Source organism: Asterias rubens, chromosome 16, assembly GCF_902459465.1.
Source record: "Asterias rubens chromosome 16, eAstRub1.3, whole genome shotgun sequence".
Classification (NCBI taxonomy): domain Eukaryota; kingdom Metazoa; phylum Echinodermata; class Asteroidea; order Forcipulatida; family Asteriidae; genus Asterias; species Asterias rubens.
Window position 1 is genome coordinate 5881046 of NC_047077.1, and position 15661 is coordinate 5896706.

The 15661-nt window shown below is 39.1% G+C and overlaps 2 protein-coding genes across 3 annotated transcripts; one reads left to right on the forward strand and one right to left on the reverse strand.

Moving 5' to 3' along the window:
- Positions 1–1956: 1956 nt before the first annotated feature.
- On the reverse strand, positions 1957–9191 carry LOC117300992 (26S proteasome non-ATPase regulatory subunit 14). Its single transcript, XM_033784864.1, has 7 exons — positions 8608–9191; positions 6941–7072; positions 5884–6003; positions 5620–5690; positions 4834–5167; positions 4086–4211; positions 1957–3408 (listed from the first exon to the last, which is right to left on the reverse strand). The coding sequence occupies exons 2-7, from the start codon at positions 7061–7063 to the stop codon at positions 3247–3249; spliced, it is 936 nt and encodes a 311-aa protein (XP_033640755.1). The 5' UTR covers positions 7064–7072; positions 8608–9191; the 3' UTR covers positions 1957–3246.
- Positions 9192–9391: 200 nt separating this feature from the next.
- LOC117300591 (exonuclease 3'-5' domain-containing protein 2-like) lies at positions 9392–14239 on the forward strand. Of its 2 annotated transcripts, none has more exons than XM_033784252.1 (5): positions 9392–9472; positions 10413–10647; positions 11293–11459; positions 12091–12849; positions 13187–14239. In XM_033784252.1, exons 1-5 carry the CDS (start codon positions 9444–9446, stop codon positions 13737–13739), a joined length of 1743 nt encoding a protein of 580 aa, XP_033640143.1. In that variant the 5' UTR covers positions 9392–9443; the 3' UTR covers positions 13740–14239. The 2 variants fall into 2 exon arrangements, with proteins under 2 accessions (XP_033640143.1, XP_033640144.1); XM_033784253.1 differs by having other exon boundaries at positions 9421–9480.
- The last annotated feature ends 1422 nt before the right edge of the window (positions 14240–15661 follow it).

A 15661-nucleotide genomic window follows, 5' to 3' on the forward strand; every position in this document is an offset into this window, starting at 1 on the left:
AAATTTTCACAGGTTTGTTATTTTTTATAAGTTGTGATACACGAAGTGTGGACCTTTGGACAATACTGTTTACCAATGTGCGATTGCTTTAATGTGTGAATAGTTTTAATAATTTTTTAATTTGCATCGTGGATAAAGAATATTCATATTAGTTTTTACCTATATACACAGATGCGTGAGCACTGTACTCAGTACTTACCCGAGTTCTGTGAAGAAAAATCACAGGCATATTACTCGGTTGGGATTCGAACTAGACCACCGAGATTGCCCCGGTGGCTAGAGGCAGTTCGAATCCTTTGTTTAAGCAGTTCTTAATTAGAGAGGAGGAGGGGGTAGAAGAAGGGCAATTCTATTCACTGGGACAGCATCACAACCCTTACTGCCTTTCCTATATTTCTATTACCTTTTGACAAAGCATGTTTGTCTGAAATAGAATGCAAACTTTCCCAAGATGAATGTTAATTTTCTTAAATGGAAAACCATTGGCTCAAACTCAAGAAACTGGTTGTATTCAAACTCTGAAATGTCAAAAAGCATAAACTTCTGGCTCAAGAAGTCAAGTTTTTTACAAAATTGAATAAAACAAATAAAGTTTTCAATTAAATTAATTCTCAATTGTCATTTTAAAAATAATGTTAAATCTGCATACGTAATTTTTTTAACTCTATTTTCACAACTATATTTTGTCATTAAAATGCTGTATAAAGTAGCTTGAATGAAGATAATTTCTGAAATAAATTGTTGTTTAAAACATTGGCAAAATTGGTGTAAAATTGATTTTAATAAAACATTTACATTATACATTACCTACAACTGTCTGATGGGTCTCAAGTTCTCTTGTATTTGATGTCAAAAGCTCAGATGCATTTCTTGACAATGCTATACCTTGCAGGAAAAACTGTATGTTAAAGCACCTTGTGTGTCAATGAATGACGTATATTCGCGCTGTAAGAAGCCACTATTATTATTAGCAGCAATTTGACCCATAAAATGGCACAAAATGTAATTATTAATCCAATTCTAAACTTGCAGCATCACCCATGATAAATTTGACCAATCATGGTTGGGCTTTTGATTTAACTTTTCAATGTGTTACTGTGCAAAAATGCTATGCAACATGTGCGTTAAAGGCAACTCTACACAAACTGAGAAGCATTATGCAAGAATGTTCTCAGATTCAAATTTTGGGGCATAAAAACACGTTACTTCGAAGTAGATTGTTCAATAAAACTAACATCTAGACATTTCATTTCAAAAGGTGGTTGCGTTTTTGAGACATTGACAAAAATCTGGTGCGATTATGTCCACACAGGAAGACTAATCCCTATAGGAATACACAATCTGAGAAGCATTATGCGGTGACGCTTCTCATATTCAAATTTTGGGGAATATTGGAGTTTTTTCTTTTTACATAACCGCATAACTTAGAAGTGAAATGTTTCAAAAAAATGCTTTATACTATCAAATATTGCTGTGGGCTTCAGTAATAACCAAACATATAGCAGTGTGACCTGTGACATCACATGTTTACAAAAGAGCCACCAAGCCCGGACTTCCTGCAGGCACAATTTGTACACAGCCTAATCTTGCCTGCCAGACTAGCCAAAGTATGTACAAGGTCACATATATTGTACACAAAGTTCACATGGTCTATACCCCTCCCTTTAAAGGAAAACTTTAGGAAGAACAAATGAACAGACGGATCAGAAACAAATTATTACAAGTTCACAAATGATTTATTGTACAGGATTTAATGGTAACCCACTCATTTTCTCCCATAACTTCACACAAAATCCACTTTCCGTGTAAGGGTTGGGGCAATTTGTTCAAAAATTTTTTGAAAAAAACAAGGCCCCAAAACAAGGTCAAACTTTACATTTTTAAATACGTTTATAAAATCTTGTTAGTATAACTTTATGACTTGCATTTAAACAAATTGATGTACTCTTATCTTGCGGGATTTTTTGTTAAATCTCCAATGAAAAACAATTTTAATTGACAGTGACTATTGGTTTTAGAAACACAAATAGTTAGAACTTGTCTTGAGTTAGGACGAGTAAGTTGGGGCGAGTTACTCATCCTTACTTAGGACTAGCCTTTGTTTTCAATAACCCCTGCCCTATGACTACATGTAGTCCATGTTAGGACAATCTTTGTGGAATCGACCTAGCGCCTACTTAGAGCTGCCGACCTGTTTTTAAGTAAAGACTTGACACTTGCTTCCTTATTACCCTTTGGCAAGTTGATGTTATTCCAATGTTAAACTGTCTCGACACCCATGTCCTCTGTGTTGATCATAAGTGAATAAGGAGTGTTCGATAAACTGTTTAAAGATTTCCATATTTACCCCGAGAAAGTACGCAGAATACAAAAGACTTTTAATTAGTTTGTTTTCTACTTTACGAAGCCATGGAATAAATGTAAAACTAAACCCTGCTGTATGCTTGGTTTGCAGACAGAATTGTTGTACCAAGTCCAGCAGCCGATTTCACAAAACACTAGGATTAATCCTAACTCGAGTTTATTTTAGGACGAGTAACCCGTCCTAACTTGGGATGGGTTCAATGCATGCTACATCTTTGAATAGGGAACTAAACTTAGCTCCTAAGTCCTAAGATAAATCCTAAGTTAGAAACAGTTTGGTGAAATCGATGACAGGTTCCCTAAAGCCCTTTTCACACTGTATCTCTTTCCCCGTGGAATACAGCCCCGGGGAGGCCCTAGGACTCTTTCCCCCAACGGTAACCCCGGCGCACTTTTCCACCCGCGTCCCTATTCCACAGGGTTCAGGTTGCACATTTCAATACCGGCTATCCGCTGTTGGATATCAATAATAAAAAAAAACATACTGCATAGCTGGGGTGGCTATTCCCGGATCATTCCCATTTGCTGAGGCAGACAGGGGTAGAGATCATAGTGTGAAAAGGAAAACCGTTATTCCCCTGGGTTGCCCCCGGGGAATAGAGAAGTGTGAAAAAGGCTTTTGTGTACAGCTTCCATATTTCTTCTTTTAGCACATTATTCGTACTGATGCACGAATGCAATGTTTATTTACAGCACTATCACCCTTTTCAAAACCACAGCTTCGGCTCAAGATTCGGCTCAGGCTAACTTGGCGCCGCGGTTGTTTTTTTTGTGCGCGCTTTGCATATGTGCTAAGGGCTTCAGACCAAAGGACGGAGTCTGAAGCCGAATCCAAAGCTGAGGATTTGAAAAGGGCCCTTGAGTGACTCGATCCAATATGAGTTATTTAAAGACCACTGTATCCATCATAGCACCGACACACTGTACAATATTAGCCGTCATCAATACCTCCACATGCTCCTCTAAATGTCTCTTAGGGTCGAGTTTGCCGACGTTCTTCACCACTAACTGCTCTTTAGTCATGGTGTCTTCCTCTTCAACAGCCTAAACACGAAAAGAATAATAAAATCCAGAATGAATCTTTGCAAATCTGAGAAGTTTTATGATGAAAAAAGCTCGCTGTATGAATTTGAAATGTGGGATTGATCTCACTTTTCAACCTGTACAATTGGTCTGTATCAAAGGCTACAATTTTGGAGCCAACAAATAACAAAACTATGCTTGTTTCTGCTGTTTTATAGTGCATTAGGACTAGTTTAGGACCATTAAGGCTATCGTGGCCGAGCGGTCGTCCAAGCTCTGGTGTTGTCGGCAGCAGAGTGTGGGTTCAAATCCCGGTCATGACACTTGTTCCCTCGAGTAAGGCACTAAACCATAATTGCTTTGTACAGTTGGGAAGGTAGTGTATTCTGCTCTACCAGCCATGCTCTTAGTGGATGATACCTCTACCCTGCCTCCTAACGGAGGAGTAGGTAGCATGTGCCCCTTGTGGCAGCTGATTTGGGTTGACGGCCCACATCAGTAAAGTGCAAGCCGTTATATTACAGAAACGTCATTAGCCGAGTGACCAGGGCATCAATGTAAAGTGCATTGATACGTTATTGTAAAATGTGCTATATAAAACTAGTTAGTATTACCTGCCAGCATTTGTTAAGACTTGCATAAAATGCTTTGGCAAGGCTGTTCTGGAAGTGGGGGGGTGTATTTAGTTGTTGACCTACCTTATTATAAGACTTAGCAAGATCCAGCATCTCTTTGACTGTCGTCTCGTTCAGCTTACAATGCTCATTGTAGTCTCGCAACATCAGACCATCCATCCAGCTCTTCTTGTGTAGATTCAATAACATCTATACCAAGAAAACAAACATCAACAGTAAATAACAATAACAACAACAATGAGGATAGTCTGAGAAGACACTGTGTATATTTGGTTTGCGGTAACATCATGTGTGTATCTACTTGCCAGGTAGATATGTTCTTCTGAGAACTTATCTTGCTTAATATTCTACTTCTGCCGAGGAGGTTTACAACAGTAAACAACAACAACAACAACAGAAAATTATCAAGAACCCTGAGACGACAGGTGTGCTACAACAAGGATAGTCTGAGAAGACACTTCTGTGTACATTTGGTTTGCGGTAACACCATGTGTATATCTACTTGCTGGGTAGATTATTTTCTTCTGAGAGTTTGTCTTGCTTTATATTCCACTACCTTAGTAAAGACTTTGGTAATTCGGGAGAGTTCTCAGTTCTGATAAGAACTGTTCCGCTCTTTCACCTGGGCGAAAGGTAAAAAAAATCGGCCCGTACTACTACGTTCACTTCAGAGGATCGAGGGGACTTCTCGCAATTGCTGTGGTGCCCTTTGTAAAGTTCCAAATAAAACTGAAAATGTTCCTCAAACAAGTGCCCCTTAATAAACAAAGTCAAGACTTGACTTTGTATTGTTGTACAAGTTAACCTTTACCTTTTGTTCAAGTTCATTCTTTCTGTAGTTGATGGCAATGGAGTAATAATGCCGATTTAATCCATGTATAAGAGCCTGAATCGATGGCTTCTGAAGATGACCAAGATTAGACGTCGTCTGTCTAGGCTCCTGACCGAGCACCATCATGTTAGGGTTGATCAGACGGAAAGCGTCGATAACAACTTTGCCTTTGACGCTCTGGATGGGGTCAACGACCACGGCAACGGCTCGGTCTGAGAGGGCCTCAAAGCTCTGTTGGGTGTTGATGTCGACACCCGACAACCAGCAGCCGAACCCAGGATGGGAATGGTACCATCCCACTACCATCTCAGGTCTGTTGAGTAAAGACAAGTCTTGCAATTTATTTATTTGTCTTGTTTAACCAGGGTAGCCCCATCAGTTATCAAAGAACTGTTTGCCCTGGGGCTCTAAAACTTTCAGTATTCCACCATGGCGAAATCCGGCTTGACAGATTTTACAAACACATCACTCTCAGATTGCATAAAAAATCAGTTTCATTTTAGATTTGGTTTTGCCCATACACGGATAAGCGTAAACCTGTGCATCCTCATTACTTTCCAAAGTACCTTGAACAAATCCACATACTACTTGGGTGTCATTCAAACCCAGGACCTTTGCCATAACCAAATAATAGTCTAAATCTCGATGAAAATTTAACATTGAATTTAATATTTGTGTTTTTAAACCATAAAACAGATGTACAGCAACCCTATAATAATCAGTAAATCAGTGATCTAAGTTTGTGTATAGTTGTAGTGTACATACCTCCCTGTTTGTCTCAACATATCTAACATCTTGGCCTGGAATACTGGATCAACAGCCTCTACACTCACCCCCTGGAATAAGAACGGCAAAGTTAGTCACAATACGCTGAGGGCCACAATCATAAAGCCTATACATGTACATTTGTAAACAACAAGTGATTACAGGCTGCAGCTCTTTCCCTCATCTGAATCATCAACTTATTATTAGGAAGATGAAATAAGGGCTTTTTCTAGTAAGGAAGATGTTTCTAGTTGTATATCTTACCGTTCCTGATTGTGGCATTGCAAATACATCAATAACTCGCACAGTGTAGTCATCTACAAACTCTCCTAACATTAAACCCATCACTTCCATTGGAACACCAGCTCGACCATGTTTCAGCATCTGTAAGAAAAATCAGCGATGTTCAAACTGTTAACAACTTGGACCCCTAGCTTACTGTATTTCACAGGTCCGTGGGTAGATTTCACAAGGAGTTCAGACTAGCCTTGTCTCGAGTAGGGGCGTTGTAGTGAGTATGAGACAATATACCGATTCATTAGGATCGTGAGCAAGAACACGTGAGCCTCTCCAATGCCATTCTGCACAACTCTGCTCCGCACGCCCAGCATACGCGCACGCATGTCGGACTTCATTTTGTCAGAGTTTTGGTCGCGCAATGGATTGTGATTGGTCAATACGCAATGGGGCGGAGCTTAATGGATCGGTCTATTCTTTTACCAATCACCATGTAATGGTTTACATTGTGCTATGGCACAATGTGCAGCCATAAAACCAGTTATTCTGGGTGAAACAAAACCAAGTGTTTCTATTTATTCTCTGATGTGATCAGTAGGGGTTTTGTTTATTGTGGAGCTGGATTTGAAACTTTGCATGGTGGATGTATAACTAAGAGAGGTTTGCAGTTTACACAATGTGGAGATCGCTTTTGAGTAGTGTTGGTTCTGAAAAGAACCACTGGTTTCAATCAGTATGCTCTGATCATCTTCAAGAGAAAGATGATCTTGCTCCTGAAGTCGAACAGAGCATACTGATCGAAACGTTGAGTCATTCACCAATTGTTCTTTTCAAAACCAACACTACTCAAAGAGAGATAGTCACATGGTGTTACTGCAAACCTTTCTTTGTAAAGGCCCGATCACACAGGCCTCGATAACGAGAACGAATACGAGAACGTTAAAAATGCACGCCCTCGATTGGTTGAATAAGCGTTGGCATATTCTGCATGAACCAAAAGAATGCATTCTCTTGGCATTGTTATCGTTATTGCTGCAGTGTGACTCGGCTTTCAAGCTGCTGTTTTGATGTTGATGCCTTTTACCTTCAATAATGCCAATGATGAGATGTAGACTTGTTCCGCTGTGTCAACCACTGGTGCATCACTAGCTCCACCAGCCTGCCCCAACCCTGGCATTCCATTTCCTAATCTCAACAGGCGATCCATTCTGGAATGCTGAGGATATAACAAAACAATAAAGTCAATTTATTTTTTTATATATTTCAGGTTATAAACCAAGGATGCCTCATAAAAGAACTAATCACTGCAACACAAAAAACCCTGAGAAAACCTGTCTTGCCAGGAACCAGAAACACCAGACTTAACTCACTATTCTATGGTAAGTTTTCTATGTTCTTTAAGTTCGCGTGTGCTAGCGTTATCCTTTTACATACACACATAATTCCTGGCTTAATGTCCAGTCCGAAGGACAAAGCAAACTATAGGACAGCATCTTGCTCAACGACACAAGTGCCATTTCCGAGACTCTGGGAACTCAAACTCACACTCTGCTGATTAGAAACATGTTACTCTTAGTGTTAAAAAACTGCTCGACCTTGGCACGTCACAACGACTAATGACTATTTCAATGTTATGACTGACTTTTGTCCAATTTGATGGTACTGCTGGCAACCTATCAGTATCATCAGTGTAAGATGTCACACTTCTACTTCTAGTCTACAGTACTTGGCTTGCAGTAAATTTTAAAGGTCTGTTTTCCCTGGTTAAGACGTGACCTATACTATAGGCCTAACTATGTTACACAAGTTGGTTGATTCCTTAATTTAAATTGAGACCAATAGATTAAATGTTATGTTAATTACATTGTTAATAACTGTAATTAATATTAAATTTTAGACCCAGTGACTGGGGCGCTGTACTCCTTTTTTTTAAATTTGTCATTATAATTAAAGGTTGTGCTGGAACTTTAGAAGTGCAAACGATAATGACAAATGACAAAAAACCTGAATTTGTCCGAAAAAGGAGCACAGCGCCCCAGTTACTGGGCAAAATTTAAATATTCCTTCAAATTCAATAACAAAAAATTTTAAAAAGTAAAGTTCAAAATCAAATAACTTAAAAAGGGAACAAAAGGAAGAAACAAATAATATGTACACTACCATGACTACAGTCGACATCATTCCATTATGCAAAGACTAGTATTATTAAATTTAAGTAAAACTAAAAAGTATTTATACTTATATAGAAGAGTTTGATAATTGCGTGAACAAAATAACGGAAAAACCTGAACAAGCATATTATTATAACGTGTAGGTAGTGTAGTAGGCTATCATCCACTATGGATGGTCTTATTTTAATATGGATTGTTGAATTCAACTCAAGACTCTGGACCGTTATTGAATTCTAATTGCTCTAGTATATATACTTCTACTTCTACTTCTACTTCTACGTGATATAGTTTCTTACTCAATAGTCATACACAAATCAAAACATTAAACAATAAAACACAACAAAAGAACAAACTCAAACTGATTTTGAAACAAAAGATCAGAGCAACCTGTCGGAAATAAACGACTTTGGCAATCCATCACCATTTTCAATGCACAAAACCCACAATACAATCCTATCTTTTACAAGATAACTAGAAAATAAATACATATTATGGTAACATTAAACCACTTAACAAACAAATATGATTATAATCTAGTGAAATATATTTGTGAATGGTCAGAGAAAGCCTTAAAACTTACAATATTTGTGGGGAAATTTATTTAGCGTCAAAACTTCGGTGAAAACTGCTCGCTCACTATTTGCTTGGCTCCTAGACGTGACTGATGTAAATACCTTTACGTGTTTATTATATATCAAGGAGCCCGACTGTCAAATTATCAACCTCGTGTTCATTACAACCTCTAGTTAAATTTTGCTCGCCTCCATGCATAAAGCACGACTGCCCGTAATCTGTGCACAAAGTAACGGGTAAAGGAATATTGCCATATCATGGGTCCACGGCCAGTAAATGTAACGGTCTGCCTTCTCATAAACTGTGTACAAGCATAGGGTACAGGAATATTGTCATAATCACGGGTTCACTGTGGCCCGTATCCTGTGAACAAAGCGTTGGGCATAGGAATATTGCCATATCATGGGTGCACTATTGCCCGCACTGTGCACAAGCAATGGGTACAGGAATATTGCCATATTACGGGTTCACAAACTGACCAAGGCCCGCACATTGTGCACAAGCAATGGGATCAGGAATATTGTCATATCACGGATTCACCAAGGCCCATACACTGTGCACAAACGAATGGGTACAATCTGAAGACGGACCGTTACAATTTACGTGCTGTCAACCCGGGATATTGGCAATATTCCTATTCCATTGTTTTGTGCATGGGCCTTCACGAAGCGCGCACCAAGCAATGGGCATTGGAGAATATTGCCGTATCATTGGTCCACCACTAGTCACTGCACCTAGCCTACACACTGTGCACTTTACTTGTTGGTCACCGTTAATTGATTGCATAGCGCCCTCTATCGTGCGATATATGCCAGGTCCATCCAAAACATCACTGGAAATTGTATGCTGAATCCGGTGAAAAGTATCTACTTGTAAGTATGTAAGAATGAATGTTTTGACTTATTTCTGCCCCAGGCAGACCCTCATATGTAGGACTATAAATAGGGCTAGAGTAAAATGTGTATTTTGTTTGTAGCGTGGGAGGAACGCTCCTTAGAATCAGGGCCGTATTAATTATCCATTGAAAAATTAAAGCCCAGGTGTTTGAGATTTGACGGTGTTGTAGATGATAATGATAAGAATGACAACAAAACTTGCTAAGCACAGAATGATAGAATTGCTTAGCAGAAACAGTTGGTTTTAACGGTTTGCTGTGTCTTTGGAATGTAAATTATTAAGTTAGTTGGGATCATCATTGCCAGTCAATATGTGTATAATTAATTGGCCAAGGAAAGGAACTTGTTAACTGAATTGAAGTGTCATGTCTAAAAACATTTGTGCAGTGATCTGTCTGATAGACTAGCCCTGGTAGGAAGTCAGTCAGTGCCACTGCGTTGCATGCAACGGAGGAGTCCAACCTGGGCTAATGATAGGCCTACCGCGTACACCACCACGTCCACAGGTTTACTTAGTAACTTAGTGAAGTTAGTCACTGGGCCTATAACTTAAGTCTATTATTTTAAGTGGTACACATAACTAAAGGCTTACCTTAACGTTCAGTAACAACTTTAAGCCTACATCAGATAGAGTGTTCGTATACATGTACATTACATATTCAGATTTAACTTTAAGTTAAGGAGTGAGGCTTGCACTATTGTGGTGTAGAGTATATAGGCCTAACTGTTAATTTGTTTTATTTGTATTGCTTGTTATTTGTATTGTAATCAAAGCGTTGTGGTACCTCTTTTTTGTGTAAGAATGCTACAAAAATGCTAAGATTATTGTTATAACTGGGTGAGAGTTCACAATTCCATAGTACAGCTACATGCCTGCTTGGTCAAGACTATGACCCTTTATTTACTTTTTTTCCAGGCAACCTTTGACCCCCAAGAGCTCCATTGTAATGTCATTGAGACATCTACATCTTCCCCTGGCTGCAGCGTCTCTAGTCGGGACAGCCTTAGTCAGCTTCCTGATCTATAAGTTGCTCAAACCACAACAGAGAAGATCAAGAATGGATTATTCCAAAAAAGCAGTTGTCGTGGAAACCATTGATGTCTTAGAAACAGCTATGACGAGAATTATTGAAGACACATCAAGTTTTAAGGTATGAGTCAAAGACTGAATGTTCAAGAACTCACTCAGCCAGCAATAGTGAAGTTAACAGTACGAGAAGTCCCCTTGATCACCGGCCGATTTTCTACCTTCCATTGTTATAAAGTAGGACAGTGCCTTTTAAAACTGAGAAGTCTTTGGAGTTCTTCAAAAAATCTACTGTACAGTAGTAGAATTATAGCAAGACAAGTTTTCACAAGAACATTCTACCCAGCAAGTACTCCTAGAACATTGAGGTTCGTTTCAATATGAGTCTCCACGTTCTAGGAGTACCTAGTAGATTAAGACTGAGTCTGCTTCATCTGAAAAAAAAACCTTTAAAAATACACAAGATTAGAGGGAAACTGCTTACCCTAAAATAAACTTCTAACTGTGACAATCGCTATGGCAACACATTTTAGATACTAATTATTATTGTAATAACCAGCTGTTGTGTAATAAACACAATCGGTCCAAGTATCGTGCAGACCTGCTGACTCTCCCTGATTCAGCAGAAAGTTGCCAGAAAATAAAGATCCCCTCTTATTTTTGTACCTCTTCTTGATTGCAGCTTGCAAGATGCATATGGGGCTCTAATCCAAAGAAGGACAATTCTGTTGAATAATACATGCGTGTGATTTTGTCTTTGTTTGTATAGGTGATTGGTTTAGATTGTGAATGGTGCAGTGAGAGATCTGGTAAACGTCGCCCCATTGCCCTGTTACAACTTGCAACAATCAGTGGGTATTCTGTTCTGATACGTCTCTGTAAATTAGACAACAGGAGTCTTCCACAAAGCTTAAGAGATCTACTTGCAAATAGAAGGTTGGTTGCTCAAAGATGTGCCAAACATGGTCTGAAATAAAACATTTAAAGGCACTGGATATATTTGGTAATTGTCAAAGACCAGTACTCTCCCAACATGTGCATGAATTAACCAATCTGTGAAAAATTTGGGCTCAATCGAAGTTGTTCAAAAGATGATGAAAGAAAATGGACCTTTATCACGCTGTCACCATCTTGGTCATGTTTCCTGTTTCCAATAAAGTAACGAATGCCAACATTTATTGCGCATGCAACCAGTCTCAGTTTGGTTACAATGAGTTGGAATGGAGTAAAATCAAGATGACCACACCATGGTAAAGGTCTATACACACACTTGCTGCACAAATTTGTGTGCTTCAGGTCTGAAGTCTTTCTCAGACTCAAAATGTTTTAGTGAGAAATTCCTTCTTTCTCAAAAACTACGTTACTTCAGAGTGAGTCATTTCTCATAATGTTGTGTACTATCAACAGCTCTCCATTGCTCATTACCAAGTAATTTGTTATGCTTTTACCAATAGTGTCCAGTGCCTTTAAAGAAACAGCAATTATTAGGCCTACATGAATACTCAAAGCTACTCCCTCCAACGGAGAAAGGATTCCTGTTTTGATTGTTGATCATTTTTTCTTGCAGTATTTTGAAAGTGGGCGTCGCCGTTCTTGACGATGCAAACCATCTTCTTACAGATCATCACCTTCCAACAAGAGGCTGTCTCGACCTCCGATATGTTGCCTCTCGGCACATGCCACGTGACCTTAGGTCAAAGTTCACCGGTAGTCTCAAGAACCTCGCGGATATTTTTCTTAACAAGACATTGGATAAATCGGAGGATGTTCGCTGCGGCGACTGGGAAGCCGATGTGATGTCTACTCATCAAATTCGATACGGAGCGCAAGACGTCTTGGTAGCTGTAGACATCTTCCTTTCGATTCTGCAAGGAAAGTTTGGCGCTCTCCCCGACCGAGCCGATGACAATCTCTGGAGTCAAGTCGCCTCAATGTGCCAGGGACTTCTTGATGTCAAATATAAAACCAAAGCAACGGAACGGAAAACCAACACTAATGTATTGACTGAACCGATCAAGACGACAACTAAAACAAGCAATGCTTATAAACCCCGCCAAACTCAGATGTATCACAACTGTCGATTAATCGCCCCTAGTGGTGAACTTCTATGTACGTGTCACAAACAGAAAGCTGAATGGTATATTAAGAAGGGTATTGGAGAGTTGGAATGTGAAGAACCATTTACAGTTAGACTAAAGTTTGAGCCGTCAGGAATGCCTGGGTTAGATCGTGCTTACTATCTACAGGATAAAGCTAATATGTGCGTCGTGTGTGGAAGTGAAGACTCCTACATCAGGAAGAATATCGTCCCTCATGAATATCGAAGGTAAGTGACTTTAAGGCACTGGACATTTTTGGTTGTTACTCAAAATTATTGTTAGCATAAAAACTTACTTGGTAGTGAGCAATGGAGAGCTGTTGATAGTATAAAACATTGTGAGCAACGGCTCCCTGTGATGAAGTAAAATAGATTTTAAGAAGGAGGTAATTTATCACTCAAATATTAAAAAGACTTTAGGCCTGAAGCCTTTACTAGGCATCTGAGAGCAAATAAATTTGTGCACCCATGGTTTTTTCCTTTCGCTATTCTCTTGAAACTTTGATGGCCAATTTAGTCCAAATTTGTAACTAACATTTTATTCATGCAATGTTTTATGTTTCAGACACTTTCCTGAGGTGAACAAGAAACACACGTCCCATGATGTTGTGTTACTCTGCCTGGCTTGTCATCAACTAAGCTCAAGCTATGATCGGATCATACGTAACCAACTCACTGTGGAGTACAACGCACCGATCACAAACTCAACTAACGCTCGTTATCGTGAGGATCCACGGAGACTGAAAGCTCGCTCTGCTGCAAAGGCACTCAAGCGTAACACCAAGGTTGGAAAACTCCCCGAGCAACGGGTCGACGAATTAAAGAGAATATTGTCCGAGTTTTGGAATGTTGAAGAAGTGAGTGTTGATATAATTGATGAAACGCTCACCCTTGATGTGAAATGTGAGAATGAGGAGTTTCAAGGCTCACATGGGGAGAAGGTTGTGAACTTGGTGATGAAAGACCAAAACGGAATCGAGAAATTTGAGAAAAGATGGCGTCAGCAGTTCCTTGAGACGATGAAGCCGAAGTTCATGCCGGCGTTATGGTCGGTACACCATAGACACACCAGTGTGGATTCTAATGAAGATAATCAGGGGTCCATACCACCACGATAGCAGGCCACAGGGGCCTTGGCCTTTGTTGCCCCCTGGTCTTGGCCGTGGTGCCCCTTTATAAGAAGTTTCCCATATGATTTACCAATGGAAGTGCCCTTTGAAAAATGAAAATGGCCTTGCCGTCCTACAGATGAAATTCCAGGACTGCGGTAGTTTGTCAGTAAATATTTTCTGCAACTCGGGACAGGCACATAATTATGGACTAACTGAAGCCATTCAATGTTTATCGTCCAATGCTTCATCTGCATTTTATTTTAGGTATTTATTTTATCTGCCTGAATATTTTCTGAACTTTTTTGCATGTTGTTGGAACAGACTCATGGTGTATGAACAGGTCTCTCCAACAGCGGTTCTAAGAAAAAACAAATTTTGTGGATATTTTTCAACTATATAATTTTTGTTGACCGTGAGAACGTGTCAAATTTTTACCTGAACTGACTTTTAAAGATGCTATGTCAGATTTTTGGCCGATTTGACCCCAAAGTTTTGATTAAAATTCAATAGGTATTTTGATGGGGGTCGAGAAAGTTACAAGCTTTCATTTGAGCCATTGCTCGAAAAAGTCTGCCAATTATTAGTAGCAGTGAAATAAAGTGCTCAAAATTAGTTTTTGTCGGGATCCCGACAAGATATCACGCGACCAATTCTTAAGTGTTTTATAAGAAACGTTTTAAATTTTTGTCATGGTTCCTGACCATTAAAAGTAAAAGTTAAACTTGTTTTCGTTAGAGCGGGTGATACTCTTTGAAATACTATTCACTCAAAAAAAATCTATTTTTTAATGTTTGGGGCCAAAAATCTGACATAGCATCTTTAATGACACTTTAGGCTCCCTAGGATTAACCAGAAAAAAAGACCAAAGAGCCATACAATTCCTTTCAACTTACATTTATTTCAATGTAAAAAATCTCGGACCTCTACAAAAATATAAAAGATAATATTTCTGTTTAAGATTTGTAAATGATTAAGTATGGAAGCAAATAAAGATAGTAAAATAAATGTTTGCATAGTCCTGACTCGATGAAACGTAGAGTGGTATGGTCTTAGATGAATACTGGAGTAGCAGAAAAGTAAAGTCTTCCAATGAAGGTAGGGTCGTTTGGTAGTAACCCCAAAAAGGAAATTGTGTAATTTTTATCCGAAACCTGGTACTTGTTATAAAGAAGGTACTTGTAGTAAGCATCCAAAACTATTCTGTCTGAAATGTCCCTGTTGATTAGAAACCAACAAAAATATGACGACAAATTGGAATCTTCAAAGATCACCTGCAGACGTCTTTGAAAATTTGTTTGGTTTCAATTTGAATGCTACCCTTTGAATCTTCAGAGGCCCTTTTCGAAACCACGGTTTTGGATTCGGCTTGAGGCTTTGATCTCTCTGGAACAATGAGCGCATACCCAAAGCATGCGCAATTGTCAAATCAATGGCACAAGCCTGAGCCGAATCCAAAGCCGACACCATTTCAAAAAGGGCCAAAGATTGCCTGCAGACGACTTTCTGAAATGTCTATGGTGTCCATTTGCATGCTGCCCTCAATGCATCAGCGAGAAATGGGATTGGTACCCGCTGTCATCGCACTAAACTGAAAATACTGGAACAGATTTTGCTGTTCAAAAGGTACACACTGAAACTTTCACATGTGACTTGTATTGTATCCCTTTTATAAATATGCGTATACATACATTAGCATCACGTTAAGAAAAATCAAATGATAACCCTACCTTAATAATTGTATGCATGTCTAACTTCAAAATTGGTTTGTTTGTTGGCAATTGTTATAACAAACTGAAAATCATCCCATTTTCTGACAGGAATAGTGCTTCGTAGGCAAAGTTGTGACAAATTATATTGTTATTTCCATGATTGCCCAAAATATGTATAGATTTGTTTCTTCCTCTTGAGCTTTGAATACTTGAAGGCGC